At 47.4% G+C, this 17,224-nt stretch overlaps 1 protein-coding gene across 3 annotated transcripts in view; it reads left to right on the top strand.

Annotated features, from left to right (window-relative positions):
• The window catches only part of Blm (Bloom syndrome, RecQ helicase-like), a 53,425-nt gene that overhangs the window by 27,832 nt on the left and 8,369 nt on the right, over positions 1-17,224 (top strand). For 2 of the 3 annotated variants that reach the window (XM_013012193.1, XM_013012191.1), the window contains 7 exons: positions 1,115-1,221; positions 1,910-2,070; positions 4,175-4,370; positions 6,128-6,318; positions 8,458-8,596; positions 11,663-11,862; positions 12,406-12,598. In XM_013012193.1, coding sequence (XP_012867647.1) covers positions 1,115-1,221; positions 1,910-2,070; positions 4,175-4,370; positions 6,128-6,318; positions 8,458-8,596; positions 11,663-11,862; positions 12,406-12,598 — 1,187 coding nt within the window. Of the gene's footprint in view, positions 1-1,114; positions 1,222-1,909; positions 2,071-4,174; positions 4,371-6,127; positions 6,319-8,457; positions 8,597-11,662; positions 11,863-12,368; positions 12,599-17,224 lie in introns of those variants that run through there. The other variant, XM_013012192.1, reaches the window with a different exon arrangement.

The following is a 17,224-nucleotide window of genomic DNA, read 5'->3' on the forward strand; positions in this document are numbered from 1 at the left end:
GTAGCTAGGATTACAGGCATAAGCCACCGGTGCCCGGCCCCTGACTGACTTGGAACCATCATACTCAGATTGCATCCTCCTTAGTAGCTAGGATTATAGACATGAGCCTATAGCACTTGGCTCCAATCATTGTTTTTGGGTTTGTTTTTTTTTTTTTACAAGATGTTTTTATTGTGTGATGTGTTATTAAATGTCATTTTGTCAAAACTTTGTGGTTGCATATTAGCCCATTGAAATACTGGAGAATGACTGGTGTGTAACTTCATTAGTGGAGCCAGTCTTTGTTGACAAATCGATCAGCCAAGTAGATCGATTTCCTCACATTGAAAGATTTTGATTTGTTTTCAGTTCACATGAACTATAGTAGTGGTCCTAGTTCCTAAAACAGAAGCAGAGTGCCGCTTGAATCCAGATCTCACAGAGCACTTTCCAGTGGCACAAGATGGACATGCTTGGCCTAGAAATGTTCCATTTTTTTTTTTTTGGTTGGTCGTGAATTCTGGGCTTGAACACTGTCCCTCAGCTCTTCAGCTCAAGGTGAGCGCTCTGCCACTTCATAGCACCATTTCCAGTTTTCTGATTGGTTTATTGGAGATAAGAGTTTTATGGACTTTCTCACCTGGGCTGGTTTTGAACCGTGATCCTCAGATCTCAGCCTCCTGAGTAGCTAGGATGACAGGCGTGAGCCACCGGCACCCAGCTGGTTCACCATTTTGTAATTTTTTTTTTTTTGTCAGTCATGGGGCCTGAACTCTGGGCCTGGGCGCTGTCCCTCAGCTCTTCAGCTCAAGGCTAGTGCTCTACCACTTGAGCCACAGCACCGCTTCCAGCTTTTTCTGCCTATGTGGTGCTGAGGAATCGAACCTAGGGCCTCATGCATGCAAGGCAAGCACTCTACCACTGAACCACCTTCCCAGCCCCTGTTCACCATTTTTAATACGAGCTTCAGTACAACCTTAGTCAAGATATAATGGAACCCAGATTGTCATGCCCAAATTAGCTCAAGTAACTTCAGGAATTTTGTCAGGACTGTCATTTCCCTTGCTGTAGCAGTGACTGTTTTCTTAATTTTATGTTTGTAATAACTTGATTTTATGTTTGCCACTTCTTTTAGGTTTAGTATGAGCTTTAACAGGCACAATCTGAAATACTACGTATTACCGAAAAAGCCTAAGAAAGTAGCGTTTGATTGCTTGGAGTGGATCAGAAAGCATCACCCATGTGAGTTGGGCCATGTGATGAGTTATGTTTATTTAATACCACAGAATATAAAGTATTGCATATTAGCCTTTTTTTTTCATTATCGTAGCACTAAGTTGTTATTTATGGAGCAGCATCTTGCAGCTCAATTCTCTCAAATCCCATTGGGTTAAATAACAGCCCTAGCATCTGTGTTGTAATTGGCCTCTGTCAGTGTGGATGGTGCAGCCCTTTGCTGAGAGCCTCTGCCCTGCCCTCCTGTTTGCCTGTGGGTTGTATTAGCTGAAGTGAGACTCGAGTTCAGAGTAGTTTTCCACGCCACCCTATGTCATGAGCATTTCCCCATAGCTTTTACACAGTCCTGCCTTAGTCATTCCCTTTATATTAGCCATTAAATATTTCTAATTTTTAAAATGATAAAAACTTAGTGTATGTCCTGTTCTACTTAATCTAGGTAGGTTAGTTTCCTGGGGAGAAAACTGAGTCAAAAGGAATTTCCTAGGCTCCGGGTACACATGGCCCTCGCTCGGCACCTTCCAGGCTTGTATTAAGGCTCCTTCCTGCTTTGGCGCTGGTCTCCAGAGAACCAGGATTCTGGTTCCAGGGCCACGAATTCCTTGCTGTGCCTTGTCCTGTGCTGTGAGCTCACTGAGCTCTGCTTGAGGCTGCTGTGTGTTGACTTCTCAGTGCTGTTTCTGTTTCTTGGCAGATGACTCAGGGATAATCTACTGCCTCTCTAGGCGCGAGTGCGACACTATGGCCGACACGTTACAGAAGGACGGCCTTGCTGCGCTGGCTTACCATGCTGGCCTCAGCGACTCTGCCAGGGACGAGGTGCAGCACAAGTGGATCAATCAGGATGGCTGCCAGGTGACACGCTCAGACATAAGCACATACAAGAGGCAGGCCTACATAACACACAAGCAAACACGCACAAGAAGACTGGAGATGGTGCCAGGCACGTGCGGCTCATGCCTGTCATCCTAGCTACTTAGATGCTGAGATCTGAGAATCACAGTTCAAAGCTAGCCTGGGCAGGAAAGTTTGTTGTATAAGGCTAGTGCTCTGCTACTTCTGGCTTTCTCGGTGATTAATAGGAGATAAGAGTCTCATGAGACTTACCACGAATAAACCACTCAGAAAACCAGAAGTGGTGCTGTGGCTCAAGTGGTAGAGCACTCACCTTGAACTGAAGAGCTGAGGGACAGCGCCCAGGCCCAGAGTTTGAGCCCCATGACTGACCCAAAAAAAAAAAAAAGGCTGTAAGTGGACGTGTGGCTCAAATGGTAGCGCTCCAAAAAAACAACAAACTTGGTTGTTTTCCTCCAAAAGGATAATTGTTGCTTGAAGTGTTTAAAACAGAAATAAAGAGGGAAGTTACAGTTCAACAAAGCCAGTTCTGGTGAAAGACGTCAGAGCTTTCGGAAGGAGCTGGCACCACGTGGCCTGCTGGGCGCCTGCAGCCAGCTCCTCGCCTCCAGATGCCTATCTACCCCCGGAGGCTGCAGGCCCGCAGGCCTCGCTGGAGAAGCTGTGGGCAGGCACCTCGTCCTCACTAGCGACCACGGTAGATTTTTTTCTCTGCAGGAAGAGCTCCTTTGGACCAAAGTGTCATAAATTTAGACAAGTGCAGGCCGCCGCCGTGCCCTGTGTTGATCATTGTGCCCAGCAGCTTGCAGGGCCTCATGTCCTGGCTGTTGAATCATGTCATTAAGACTCAGTCTGCTTGCTAGATACTTCGTCGCTTTTGAAATCCTGTTCTTGCCGTAGCAATTCATTTTTTTTTAAGTGCTAAAAAAAGACTTGCAGCTTTATTGGTGTAATGTAATTTTGCCTGAGATAGAACATTTTGGTCTGGGTTAAGTAGGTCCTAAATTTTTTTTTTTTTTTTTGCCAGTCCTGGTCTTGAACTCAGGGCCTGGGCACTGTTTCTGAGTGTGCTTTTGCTCAAGGGTAGCACTGTACACCTTGAGCCACAGTGCCACTTCTGGCTTTTTCTGTTTATGTGGTACTGAGGAATGGAACCCAGGGCTTCGTGCATGCTACGCAAGTGGTAGAGTTACCACTAAGCCACATTCCCAGCCAATAGATTCTAAATTTGCAAGTGAGTGATCAAGCTCCTGAAATCCAGTACCACCTCACTTTCACCAAGTAATTCATCTGGGCCCACATAGATGGTCCCTGGCCTTTTCTTTATTTTAGCATAAGCACCTCCTCAGGCTTCTCTCTAGTTTCAACTAAAATTTTATAAGCTTTGACTGTGAAATCAGCGCTTAAAAATATAGGAGAGGGCTGGGAAGGTGGCTCAGTGGTAGAGCACTTGCCTCGCATGCATGAAGCCCTGGGTTCGATTCCTCGGCACCACATAAGCAAAAAGAAAAAAGCCGGAAGTGGTGCTGTGGCTCAAGTGATAGACCACTAGCCTTAAGCTGAAGAGCTGAGGGACAGCGCCCAGGCCCAGAGTTCAGGCCCCACGACCAGACCCCAAAATAAAAATAAAAAAATAAAGGACTAGTGTGCGATTGGCCAGTGTCATAGGAAACTGACCTGGAGCGGGGGCGGGGGAGCGGGGGCAGGGGAGCGGGGGCGGGGGGCGGGGGCAGGGGGACGGGGGCAGGGGAGCGGGGGCCGGGGAGCAGGCACCGAGCCTCTGTGCCTCCGTCCTCTGCACTCCCATCGCCTCTGAATCAGTGTCACAGCTCATGATGTCAGCACTGCCCCCCGCACCACATCAGAAACTGCCCGTGGTGATACCACACAGGAGAGGCCCTGCCAGTCCTGAGCATCTTTATCACCTCGGGTCTCACTGGAACTGCACGTTATCAATAGGAGAATCCTGTCTTAGAGGCACAGTCGGGAGTGGTGCGAGGAGTATGTTTTATAGTCACAGAAGGGCTGAGCTTCGGGACATGTCTGCCGCTAGCACATTCCTCTTCACACTTCGTGCATCTAACAGGGCTTGACTTTACACCAGGTTATCTGCGCGACGATTGCATTTGGAATGGGGATTGACAAACCTGACGTGCGATTTGTGATTCATGCATCGCTCCCGAAGTCTGTGGAGGGTTACTACCAGGAGTCTGGCAGGGCTGGGAGAGATGGGGAAATATCTCACTGCCTGCTCTTCTACACCTATCATGACGTGACCAGACTGAAGAGACTTATAATGAGTAAGCCAGGCTCCACTGGGGACTTCTCTCACCTGTCCCTGAGACCAGTCCACTCTTGTTACTGTGATACTTTGCTTTGTTGTTGTTGTTGTGGGGTTTTTTTTGTTTTTTTTTTGTTCGGTCATGGGGCTTGAACTCTTGGCTTGGGCACTATCCCTGCTTTTTTCAGCTCAAGACGAGTGCTCTACCGCTTGAGCCACAGCACCACTTCTGGTTTTCTGGTGGTTAATTGGAGATAAGAGAGTCTCATGGACTTTTGTGCCCAGGCTGGCTTTGAACCGTGGTCCTCAGATCTCAGCCTCCTCAGTAGCTTGGATTACAGGCGTGAGCCACTGGCGCCCGCCTATTGTGATACTTCACGTCTTGGTTTCCTTATGTAGTTCAAGAAAAATACAGATGCTCATACAGAGTAGAAATCTTGTTTTACTTCATTTTTGCTATATGAGTAGCATGTGCTTGTTATATAAGCTCAAATGATACAGATATGTACAAAGCGGACAATTTGCAAACCATGCTGTGTACCCTTGCCCTTTTATCCTTCCAGGCCCAACTTTCTCATGCATCCTTGCATATAATATGTATTTCAAACAAAGACAAGGATAAATGATGGGTGTGCACATACCACCATCCTGTCCCGCTTTAGAAATAAAACAAGCCAGCCAGGCGCGGGTGGCTCACGCCTGTCATCCTAGCTACTCAGGAGGCTGAGATCTGAGGATCACTGTTCAAAGCCAGCCCAGAGAATAACCAGGAAGAAGCCAGAAGAAGTGTGGCTCAAGTGGTGGAGTGTCAGTCTTGAGAGAAAAAGGCTAAGCCCCGAGCCACAGCCTGGTGCCATTGGTGTTCATACCTATAATCCTAGCTACCCGGAGGCTGAGATCTGAGGATCCTGCCGGGCCCGGGCAGGAAAGGCGGAGAGACAACCTTTATCTCCAATTAATCACTACAAAGTCAGAAGTGGAGTTGTGGCTCAAAGTGGTAGAGCTCTATCCTTGAGCAAAAAGAGTTCAGGGAAGAGCCAGGCCAGAGTTGGAACCCTAGGACTTGCAAAAAAAGAAAAAGAAAAAAAGGAAGAAAATCAGGTGCAGTGGCTCATGCTGAGGTCCAGCTACTAGGGAAGCTGAAACCAGGGAATCACTCAAGCGTAGGAGTTGATAGATGCTCATGTGAAGCCAGCCTGGGCAGACCTTGTCCCATGGTACAGGAAGAAATGGCTTCCCCCATGGGTTTCCTTTAATTTTACCTTGTGACCTTGGAGGAGAGAACTAGCAGGACAGCCAGTAGTGAGAGATCTGATTGCACAATCCAAGAGTACAGGCTCTGCCAGGAGAGCAGAGTCCTGCTGGTGCTGTGTGGACGCTTTGTTCATGCAATGACTCCTTTCTACCCTTTCCTTCTCAAAAAGGGGAAGTTCTGTGTTCATGCAATGACTCGTTTCTATCCTTTCCTTCTCAAAAAGGGGAGGTTCTGTGGACTTAATATTGCCTTTATGTGGGCTGGGAATATGGCTTAGTGGTAAAGTGCTTGCCTAGCATGCACGAAACCCTGGATTCAATTCTTCAGTACCACACAAGCAGAAATGGCCAGAAATGGCACTGTGACTTTGGGTAGAGTGCTATCCTTGAGCAAATCTCAGGGATAGTGCCAAGTTTAAGCCCCAGAACTAGCAAAAAACAAAAACAAAAAAAATATTGCCTTTATGTTCCTCTAGTTTCCCATATAATGTGTACATTTTATTATACTCTTATCTTTTCCAGTGGAAAAAGACGGAAACCGTCATACAAGAGAAACTCATTTCAACAATTTGTATAGCATGGTACATTACTGTGAAAATATAACTGAATGTAGGAGAATACAACTTTTGGCTTACTTTGGTGAAAATGGATTTAACCCTCATTTTTGTAAGAAATACCCAGATGTTTCTTGTGACAACTGCAGTAAGACAAAGGTAAAATAAGAAATTTTAAAATTCATTGGTAGTTAAGAAAATTGGCCACTTATTTTTCTTCTCTTAGTTGGAAACAGTAAGTCCAAGTTAGAAGTTGGTGCGTGGCTTTCGAGAGGCAGCGAGGCGAACTGCCCTGCCGCACTTGGTAATGCGAAGGTTTTTGAAGTGGTTTGTGGGATATCTTTTCTTTAGCACTAGACGACTGTAAGAAAATGTACCGGTCCTCTACCTACCCAAATGATTGAGGTTATTTGTGTGCACTGCTAGCGATAAGATTGGTATTTCAGAAATACCATTAATACGTCAAAAAGATACAACGTGGGTAGGTGAAAAGGTTCCGAATTCAAGTATAGCCTATATTTAGAGATCTTATTTTCACAAGAGCAATAATACGTACTATGTTTCAATTCAGTTTCAATTGGAATTACTTGGAGTTTCATTTAGGAGGGGTATATTTGTTTTTACTGTAAAGAAGAACAAAGGATTGGGAATGTGGCTCAGTGGAAGAGAGGCCCTAGGTTTTATTCCTCAGCACCACATAAGCAGAAATAGCTGGAAATGGTGCTGTGGCTCAAGTGATAGAATACTAACCTTGAGCTGAAGGACAGAGCCCAGGCCCAGAGCTCAGGCCCCATGACCAAAAAGCAAAACAAAACAGAACGAGCCTTGGGCTGGGAAGGTGGCTCAGTGGTAGAGTGCTTGCCTTGCATGCATGAAGCCCTGGGTTTGGTTCCTCAGTACCACATACACAGAAAAAGCCAGAAGTGGTGCTGTGGCTCAAGTGGTAGAGTGCTACCTTTGAGCAAAAGCAGCTCAGGGACACCCAGTACTGATGGCTCATGCTTGTCATCCTAGCTACTCAGGAGGCTGCCCTGAGGATCGCAGTTCAAAGTCAGCTCAATAAACCACTGAAAATCTGAAGGGTGCTGTGGCTCATGTGGTAGAGTGCTCGCCTTGAGCTGAAGAGCTGAGGGACAGAACCCAGGTCCGGAGGAGGAGGAGGAGGAGGGGGAATAGGAACAGGAGGACGAGGAGGAGGAGGAGGAGAAGAAGGAGTGGGAGGGGGAAGAGGAGGAAGAGGAGAGGAGAAGGAGAAGAATGAGCTTGTGTAATCCCAACCCCTGGGAGCTGAGGGGCGTGGTAAATTGGGCTCTGCTGGGCTGAATGAGTCCACTGTCATTTATCTTGAAGCAACCTGGGGATGCTTTCAAGTTATCAGGTACTTCCCTACCCATCATGCTGGGCTTTTGTGTTTTTAATGTAATGTTACTGTTATTATTAGGGTGTGTACTCAAGGGTTACCGTTTCTTCCGTTGATTTTATGTTTTAATGCTTGCCATGCTTTACTGATAAAGAATTGCTTTCACATCTGGTATTTTGTTCAGCATGTCTGCAGAGTGCTGGGGGCTCAAGTCTTAGACTTGAAGGGAGGCAGACTTGCATTCTTTCTTTCTTTCTGTTTTTTTCCCAGTCCTGGGACTTGATCTCAACGCCTGGGCACTGTTCCAGAGCTTCTTTTGCTCAAGGCTAGCACTCTACCACTTGAGGCACATTGCCACTTCTGGCTTTTTCTGCTTTTATGGTACTGAGGAATTGACCCAGGGCTTCATGCATGCTAGACAAGCACTGTACCACTAAGCTATATTCCTAGCCCTTATTTATTTATTTAAATGCAATAGTAATGCGTGCTAGATACCAGTGGCTCATGCTTGTAATCCTTACTACTCAAGAGGCCAAAAACACCAGCCTTGAGCCAAAAAAACCATCTGAGAGCGGAGGCCCTCAGTTTGTTGCCTGCAACAAAGGCGCGTGTGAGGCCGGTGTGGAGGTAGGGGCAGGAGGGCTCTGGGGGCAGCCCAGACTCAGCATGAGATTCTAAAAGCAAAAAGGACGAGGGTGTGGTTCAAGTGGTGCAGTCCCCCTAGCCCACAGTGTGCCGTCAGGCAGTTGAAAGATGAAAACGGCATCTGGAGTAAGCAGGAATAAAGTTTAGTGGAATTGCAGATTATTCTAGAACAAGCATGTATAACACCTTGGGTTTTAGTCTAGGTTTTAGGAGGCAGATGAATTGTAAGTTTACATAGTAAACTCTGGCAGTCCAACTATCATTGTGGCAGAAGGTAATTTTTTTATTTACAGGAGTATAAAACAAGAGACGTGACTGATGATGTGAAAAACATTGTAAGATTTGTTCAAGAGCATAGTTTGTCCCAGGGAATGAGAAGCGCAGGTCCTGCTGGAAGATTCACTATGAACATGCTGGTTGACATTTTCCTGGGTAAGTTGTATGTCTTTCTGTTTGAATTTACTCCTGCTTGGGGGGGGGGAAGTTGGGCCCTCATAGCTTATGTCTTTGTGAGCCTAGCTGCTCAGGAGGCTGAGATCTGAGGATCCAAGTGTGAAGGCAGCCAGAGCCAAAAAAAAAAAGAGTCTATGGGATTCTTTTCTCCAGTTAACCACAAAAAAGCAAGAGTGATTCAATTAGTAGTCGAGTGCCAGCCTTGAATGAAAATCTAAGGGACAATGCCCAGGATCTGAGTACTGGCACCCCAAAAATAAAAAAATTCTGTGAGATTTGAGATTACCAAGAGAGAAATCATAACAGAGGAAAATTGCGCTTCTCTCTCTGCATTCTCTGACTCGGTCTGGAGCTTGCAGATCAACCTGACAAAAGATAACGTAGCATGAGAAGAAACACATCTATTTATGTGTATAGGAATTCAGACACAAAAAAGGTGACTCAGAAGCTCAAAAGAGGACATTGAGAATGTGGAACTTGTCTGCTGTCATTATGTGTGTGAGTGCACGCTCACAAGCATTTGAAAACTGGGCCTTGGCACATGTCAACAAGCACACTCTACTAGATGAGCCATGACCTCAGCCCACATTTTTGCTTTAGTTTGAGATGGGGTCTCCTGGGCAGACCTTACAGTCTCTGCCCCCTAAGAAGCTAGCCTGCATACCATCTTTATAGGGTGTGGAGAGAGGGTAGTGGAACTTACAGGTAAACAGTTGACTTTTAGGAAGTAAAAATAAGCCCTTAGGCAATTAGGTGCAAACTGGGGTCTCTGTGTCAGTGTCCGGTGGGTGTGATCTAGATGGCTTCTTACAAGATTCCCCCTTCCCTGCTGTTCCCAGGGAGGGCTCTGACAAGTGAGCTCTTTAGAGTTCTTTTTGGAGGCTCTGCCTTCTGCTTTTTGGGGCAGATAATAAAAAAGATTTCAGGAACTGAAATGCCTTCTGCTTGGAATAATTTTTATGCTATCGTGGTATATTCTGGACCACTTCCGAGGCCATCTGAAAGCTTAGGGGAAAAAAAAGGAACTAAAACCAGACAACCAGACTGACATCACATTAGTATCAACAATTATAGAGACCAGAGACTAAGGAAGAGGGTGCCTGGCACACAGAGACGGCTGCACTAGCCTGTGGCCCACCGAGGCCCGCAGTCCAGCTCTGCAGCTCTGTACGACACAATCATGTCACAGGCGGAAAGTATGTAGAGACGCTAGGTGATAGGTTTCACCGAGAGCCAGCTAGCCCGCAGGAGACTGAGGCTGGAAGAAGAATCAAGGCCAAGCCAGGTGCCAGTGGCTCACGCCTATAATCCTAGCTGCTCAGGAGGCTGAGATCTGAGGATCACAGTTCAAAGCTAGCCCAGGCAGGAAAGTCTGTGAGTCTCTTATCTCCAGTAAATTACTCAGAAAACCGGAAGTGGCTCTGTGGAAAGCACTCGCCCTGAGCTTTAAGAGCTGAGAGACAGCACCCAGGCCCAGAGTTCAAGCCCCACAACCAAAAAAAAGACTGGCCTGGGAAGGTGGCTCAGTGGTAGAGTACTTGCCTTGCATGCATGACACCCTGGGTTCAATTCCTCACCACCACTAATCAGAAAAAGCCAGAAGAGGCGCTGTGGCTCAGGTAATAGAGCTCTAGCCTTGAGCTCAAGAGCTGATGGACAGTGCTCAGGCCAACCACACAGACCCTGTCTTGGGACAAAAAAAAAAAAAAAAAGCCCAGTACCAGTGGTTCCTGCCCATAATCCTAGCTACTCAGAGGACTGATACCTGAGGATTGCAGTTCAAATCTAGCCTGGGCAAGAAGGGCTGGCTGTGACATTCTTTTTTTTTTTTTTTTTTTGGGTCCGATCGTGGGGTCTAAACTCTGGGCCTGGGCACTGTCCCTCAGCTCTTCAGCTCAAGGCTAGCGCTCTACCACTTGACTCACAGCTCCACTTGGGTTTTTTCTTTTTGCTTATGTGGTGCTGTGGAATCGAACCCAGGACCTCAGGCATGCAAGGCAAGCGCTCTACCACTGAGCCAACTTCCCAGCCCCTGGCTGTGACATTCTTATCTCTGGTTAATGTTCAAAGTGGTAGAGCATACCTTTGAGCAAAAGAGCTCATGGATGATGCCCAGGCCCCAAGTTCAAGCCCCACAACCGACAAAAAAAAATTTAAAAAAGCTTACCAAGATAACTGCTAATTCTGATCATCATTACCATCACATCACTGTAGATTATTACAGTGAAAGTTTCCAAGAAAAGTGTTAGTAGTTATGACAGCTTGAATATGAAGTGAAGCTCTAGTCTGCATTCTGTGGAGAATGGTCTGTTACTCTGTAACAGTTTGTAAAGCTGTTTTCAGTCTATTAGAGTCTATGTTTCTAATATTTGTGAGCTGAAAATGTAACATTTTAAATGCTATACCTGGGGCTGGGAAAGTGGCTCAGTGGTAGAATGCTTCCTCCAATGCATGACGCCCTGTGTTCCATTCCTCAGCACCACATAAACAAAAAAAGCCAGAAGTGGCACTGTGGCTCAAGTGGTAGAGCCTAGCCTTGAGCTGAAGAGCTGAGGGACAGCGCCCAGGCCCAGAGTTCAGGCCCCACAACAGACTAAATGAATAAGTAAATGCCATACCTCATTTTGCTGTGGTTTCCATTGGGTATGGTATAGAACGATGAGAATTGCTGGAGACATGGCTCAAGTGGTACAACACCTGCCCAGTAAGCACAGCGTTTCTGAGTTCAAACCCCAGTACTGCCAAAAAAATAAAATGAGGGAAAGTACAAGCAAGCAAGGGCTGGGGATGTAGTCCAGGGCAGAACACAGACAGCATGTATCAGGGATGGAATTCAATCCCAGTCTTCCCCGGCACCCAAAAAATAAAAACAAAACAAAAGTTCTGTGAAGCCACTGAAGCTAGAGTTGAGTTCAGATCCCTCATTGTGTGGGGTGAGGTCATCTTGTCTGCAGGTGTCCTGGGGAGGGGCTGAGCTCTTACTTGCTCAAAGCTGTCCATAGGTGGCTCTGTTCTTACTCATCTTAACTTTTTGTGCCTTGTTAGGGAGCAAGAGTGCGAAGATTCAGTCAGGCATGTACGGAAAGGGAGCTGCTTATTCCCGACACAATGCCGAGAGACTCTTTAAGAAGCTGATTCTAGACAAGATACTGGATGAAGACTTATTCATCAATGCCAATGACCAGGCGATCGCCTACATGATGCCAGGAACCAACGCCCAAAATGTACTGAGTGGACACTTAAAGGTAAGCTGGCCCAGATCTTCATCTGATAGCCACTGCAAAGCTAAGTCATTGAACATAGGTATACTGTCCTAGAGGAATAGCTTCTGATCTTAACTGGAGAGACATCCTTTTGTTACTGTTTTGTTGTTCTGTTGTTCTGGGACTGGGTCTTAAACTCAGAGCCTTGAACTTTTCTCAAGGCTGACAATCTACCATATGAGCCATGCTTCTAATTCTAGCTTTTTGCTGCTTAATTGGAGATAAAAGTCTCATATTTGTTTGCCTAACTGGCTTCCAACCAGGACCCTCAGATCTGAGTAGCTAGTATTACAGACATGAGCCACTGGCACCTTAAAATTGAATCTGAAAATCCAGTACCACCAACATAACTAAATCCCAGTACCGCACATCTGTCGGTGAGCCTGGAGGGTTATCAGGTCAGTAAACCATTAGCGAGACAGTGGGGAGTCTCGTTGAGATGGATGTGCAGCTGATTCCAACCTGAACACAGCCTTGCTTGGCTTCAGCTGTGCATCTGCCCACTCCTGGGCTTTCTCTCACTAGGTAAACTTCATGGAAACAGAAAACTCCAGCAGTTTGAAGAAACAAAAAGCTTTAGTGGCCAAAGTGTCTCAGCGGGAAGAGGTGGTTAAGAAATGCCTTGGCGAGCTCACAGAGGTCTGCAAGTCTCTGGGGAAGGTCTTTGGGGTCCATTACTTCAACATCTTTAACACGGCTACGCTCAAGAAGCTCGCAGGTGGGTGCATCCACGCCTGCTGCCTCCCGGCCCAGTGGACAGGCCACAGGTCCATCTTGCTATTGAATTTTTGTTCTTCACTGGTTATTTCTTGCTTCCCACAGTGACATGTACCCAAATACAACCCACCTACTTTTAGGCTTCCTCTTGTTGCTGGAATCACAGGCCTGTCCCATTGCATCTAGCTTCTCTCCCTAGAGACCAAACACTTTTCTTGCCCAGGCTGCCTCCAATTGCAGCCTCCCGCATGAGATGCCAGGCACACACAACTGCCCTCGCTCTGAGTTGGGATTAGGGTTTTGCTTTTCTGTCCAGGCTGCCCTAGAGCGCTGCTCCTCCCATTCTCGGCCTCCCGAGTAGCTAGGGTTACTGATGTGTGCCACCAGGGTGCCTGGCTTGTCATTGCTTTTGAGAGTTTCCGTTGTGCAGCCCAGGTTGACCTCAAACTCAGGATCACCTTCCTCTACCTTCTAAGGGCAAGGATCAGAGATGCAGCTGCCACACTGGGCTGCTGAAGGCCTTGGAAGTGATACATTGTGATAATTATTTTTATTTAACTCTGGACTGAAAACTCAGAAGAACCATTTAAACTGGTTCTTGAGATAAAAATAGAATGCCTTAAGATGCAGTTTCTGTATGTGGTATAATTTTCATCATTTTATACTTTGCTCTAAAGCTGAACATTAAGCTATGAATAACTGCAGTCTGTAAAGCCAGATGTCAGTTATTTGTACTGAGTACTTGCCTGTCTTATAGTGTTTAGCTATTGATGTACAAATATCACACCAATGAAGAACTGAGCTCCTGATGGAGAGAGAGAGATGCTTCTTGAATCTGGACCTAGCATACTGCTGTGTGCTTAAGAAATACTTGCTGACCTAGGTTATTTCCATGGATTGAGATAGCTCAGCTGGGGATTTCAGTAGTAAAGTCTCTGGACTATTATGAAGTTGTTCACATAACTGACTGGTGTGTACACCTCTGTGTTCTTTTAGAAGTCCCATCCCTTTCCATTCAAGGTGCCTTGGCTCAGCTGTGCTGCGTGCTCCATGCTGTTTTGTGCACTGGGTTCAGGGGTGATGGCAGAGCCCGGGGGGCATCTGCCTCGGGGCAGTGCTTGCAGGACGGCACCTGGGTGTCCACCGGAGGCTGCTCCGTCTGCTCCAGGCATCCTTTGGCAGCGCCTAGGCCTGCTTGTAAAGGCAGAGATAGGGGTCCTTCCCTCACAAATGATATTTGACTCACGCCAAAGCTACCCCCTTGTTTTAGTTGAGAGCTTTTCTGCATTCAGGGTTTTTTTGTTTTGTTTTTTTTTTTTTTTTGTCGGTCGTGAGGCCTGAACTCTGGGCTGGGCACTGTCCCTAAGCTCTTCAGCTCAAGGCTGGAGCTTTACCACTTGAGCCACAGTACCACTTCCAGCTTTTTTTGCTTATATGGTGCTGAGGAATCAAACCCAGGGCCTTATACATACAAGGCAAGCACTCTACCACTGAGCCACCTTCCCAGCCCCTCAGGTTGTGTGTGTCTGTGTGTCTGTGTCTGTGTCTCTGTCTGTCTGTCTGTCTGTCTGTCTGTCTGTCTGTCTGTCTGTCTTGGTCATGGGGCTTGAACTCTGGGCCTGAGCGCTGTCCCTCATGTCTTCAGCTCAAGGCAAGCGCTCTACCACTTGAGCCACAGCACCACTTCAGTTTTCTGGTGTTTCATTGGAGATAAGAGTCTCACAGACTTTCCTGCCTGGGCTGGCTTTGAACCTTGATCCTCAGATATCAGTCTCCTGAGTAGCTAGGATTACAGGCATGAGCCACCAACACTCGGCTTGATTTTTGATAGTACTGGGATTTCAACTCAATGACTTGGGCCATATCACCAGCCCTCTTTTTTTTCTTTTTCTTTTTTCTTTTTGGGTCCGGTCGTGGGGCCTGAACTCTGGGCCTGGGCACTCTCCCTCAGCTCTTCAGCTCAAGGCTAGCGCTCTACTACTTGAGCCACAGCGCCACTTCCGGCTTTTTCATTTTGCTTATGTGGTGCTGAGGAATCGAACCCAGGGCCTCAGGCATGCAAGGCAAGCGCTCTACCACTGAGCCACCTTCCCAGCCCCCCTCCCCCATTTTTTTTAAGTGCCATTTCTAGCTTTTTGAGATTAATTTGAGAGAAAAGTCTCAGACTTTTCTGCCCAGGCTGGTTTTGATCCTCAGATCTCATCCTCCCAAGTAGATAGGAATATAGGTGTGAGCCAACAGCACCTGACCAGTTCTGGTTTTTTGCTGATTAATAGGAGATAAGAATATTAGATTTGGGGGCTGGGAAGGTGGCTCAGTGGTAGAGTGCTTGCCTTACATGCATGAGGCCCTGGGTTCGATTCCTCAGCACCACATAAGCAAAAAGCCGGAAGTGGCGCTGTGGCTCAAGTGGTAGAGAGCTAGCCTTGAGCTGAAGAGCTGAGGGACAGCCCCCAGGTCCAGAGTTCAGGCCCCACGACCGGACCCCCCCAAAAAAAAACCAAAAAAAACAACAACAACAACAACAAAGAATATTAGATTTGGGGCTGGGAAAAAGAATAGTAGATTTGTCTACCTAGCCTGTCTTTGAACCTTATTCTCAGATCTCACCCTCCTGAGTAGTGTGGATTATAGCTATGAGCCCCAAAACCCAGCCCTCTGGACTGTTCGCACTGGCTCCCTTATCTGCAAATGTGAACCTGATGTACATTTTCATCTTCTCAAAACTACTAAAACTGCCAAGTACGAGTGGCTCACGCCTGTAGTCCTAGCTACTTAGGCTGAGATCTGAGGATTATGGTTCAAAGCCAGCCCTGGCAGGAAAGGCCTTGAAACTTTTTTTTTTTTTTGGTCCGATCGTGGGGCCTGAACTCTGGGCCTGGGCGCTGTCCCTCAGCTCTTCATCTCAAGGCGAGCGCTCTACCCCTACAGCCACAGCGCCATTTCCGGCTTTTTCTGCTTATGTGGTGCTGAGGAATCGAACCCAGGGCCTCATGCATGCAAGGCAAGCACTGAACCACTGAGCCACCTTCCCAGCCCATGGCCTTGAAACTCTTATCTCCAATAAACCACCAGAAAACCGGAAGTGGTTCTGTGGCTAAAGTGGTAGAGTGCTAGCCTTGAGCTGAAGAGCTGAGGGACAGCATCTAGGCCCAGAGTTCAGGCCCCATGACCAACAAAACAAACAAAAAAACTTACTAAAACTACTGCTGTACAGGTAAATACAAATTCTGCCCAGTGCCTACATTTCTTCTTATCTCTCCAGTATCGTGTTCTCTTAGACTCCTTCAAACACCCTCTATGTCACGGTCTATTGCTTTTCCTGTAAGCATGGGAATGATGCAAACATCACTGATGAGAAAGATTGGAAATTCACTCTCAGCTGCAGTCAGATGTAGAGGAATGATGACCCCCTTGTCAAAGCCAGGGGAGCATCAGTCCCACAGAGCTGGCCCCAGATCTCCTTCCAGCCTCCTCTGTCTCCATCTCACTTGATCCTGCTGGGCTCCCCCTGGCTCCCGCTTTCCCCTTCTTTCCATCCATTTTCTTTTTCTTTTTTTTGGGGGGGGGGATCCGGTCGTGAGGCCTGAACTCTGGGCCTGGGCGCTGTCCCTCAGCTCTTCAGCTCAAGGCTAGCGCTCTACCACTTGAGCCACAGCGCCACTTCCGGCTTTTTTCTTTTTGCTTATGTGGTGCTGAGGAATCGAACCCAGGGCCTCAGACATGCAAGGCAAGCGCTCGACCACTGAGCCACCTTCCCAGCCCCCCAGCCCCATCTCTGAAAATGACTTGGACCCATCCTCTCTCTCCAGATTTCTCTATGGGAATATGCCACTCACCATGCGCAGCAAGGGAAAGTGAGCTGCTGTGTGCACCTACTCAGACCAGAAAGGTCTAGTGCTAGGAGCCCAGCCTAGAACAAAACAGGAGAACCCACCCTGGGGAAGGGCGCTGGGGCAGGGTCCTCTGCTCCCTTCTGTGCGGCTGGCTGAGTGTGAGCACAAGCGTGTATGGTTTTTATAGAAGACAGCCGCCACCACACCCACACCCTCTCATGATGGCCCCTATCTGAAGATATTATTAAGTCATTGACACTTTGTGTAAATAATAGGCTCTTCAGGAAGACAGAGTGAGGAACGAGAGTCTTTGAGGGCGAGAGATAAAGGTAAAGAGGTCCCGTCTGTCTCAGGAGACGGTCCCAACTGTTGCGGGCTGGGATGGGAGGATCACTGGAGTGCAGGAGCCTGAGGTCACCCTGGCACAGAGCGAGACTGCACCTCCAAAACATCACACCACACACAGCAAGCCACACACACAGCAAGCCACACATACACAGCAAGCCACACACACACCCCTTACCACACACACACATATACCATGCCACACACACACCCCTTACCACACACACACATACACCATGCCACACACACAGCAAGCCACACACACACACCCCTTACCACACACACACATATACCATGCCACACACACATACACCATGCCACACACACAGCAAGCAACACACACATGCACCATGCCACACACACACCATACCACACACACAGACACCATATCACACACACAGACACCATATCACACACACAGACACCATATCACACACACAGACACC

Source organism: Dipodomys ordii, unplaced genomic scaffold, assembly GCF_000151885.1.
Source record: "Dipodomys ordii isolate 6190 unplaced genomic scaffold, Dord_2.0 Scaffold15, whole genome shotgun sequence".
NCBI classification, from domain to species: Eukaryota; Metazoa; Chordata; class Mammalia; order Rodentia; family Heteromyidae; genus Dipodomys; species Dipodomys ordii.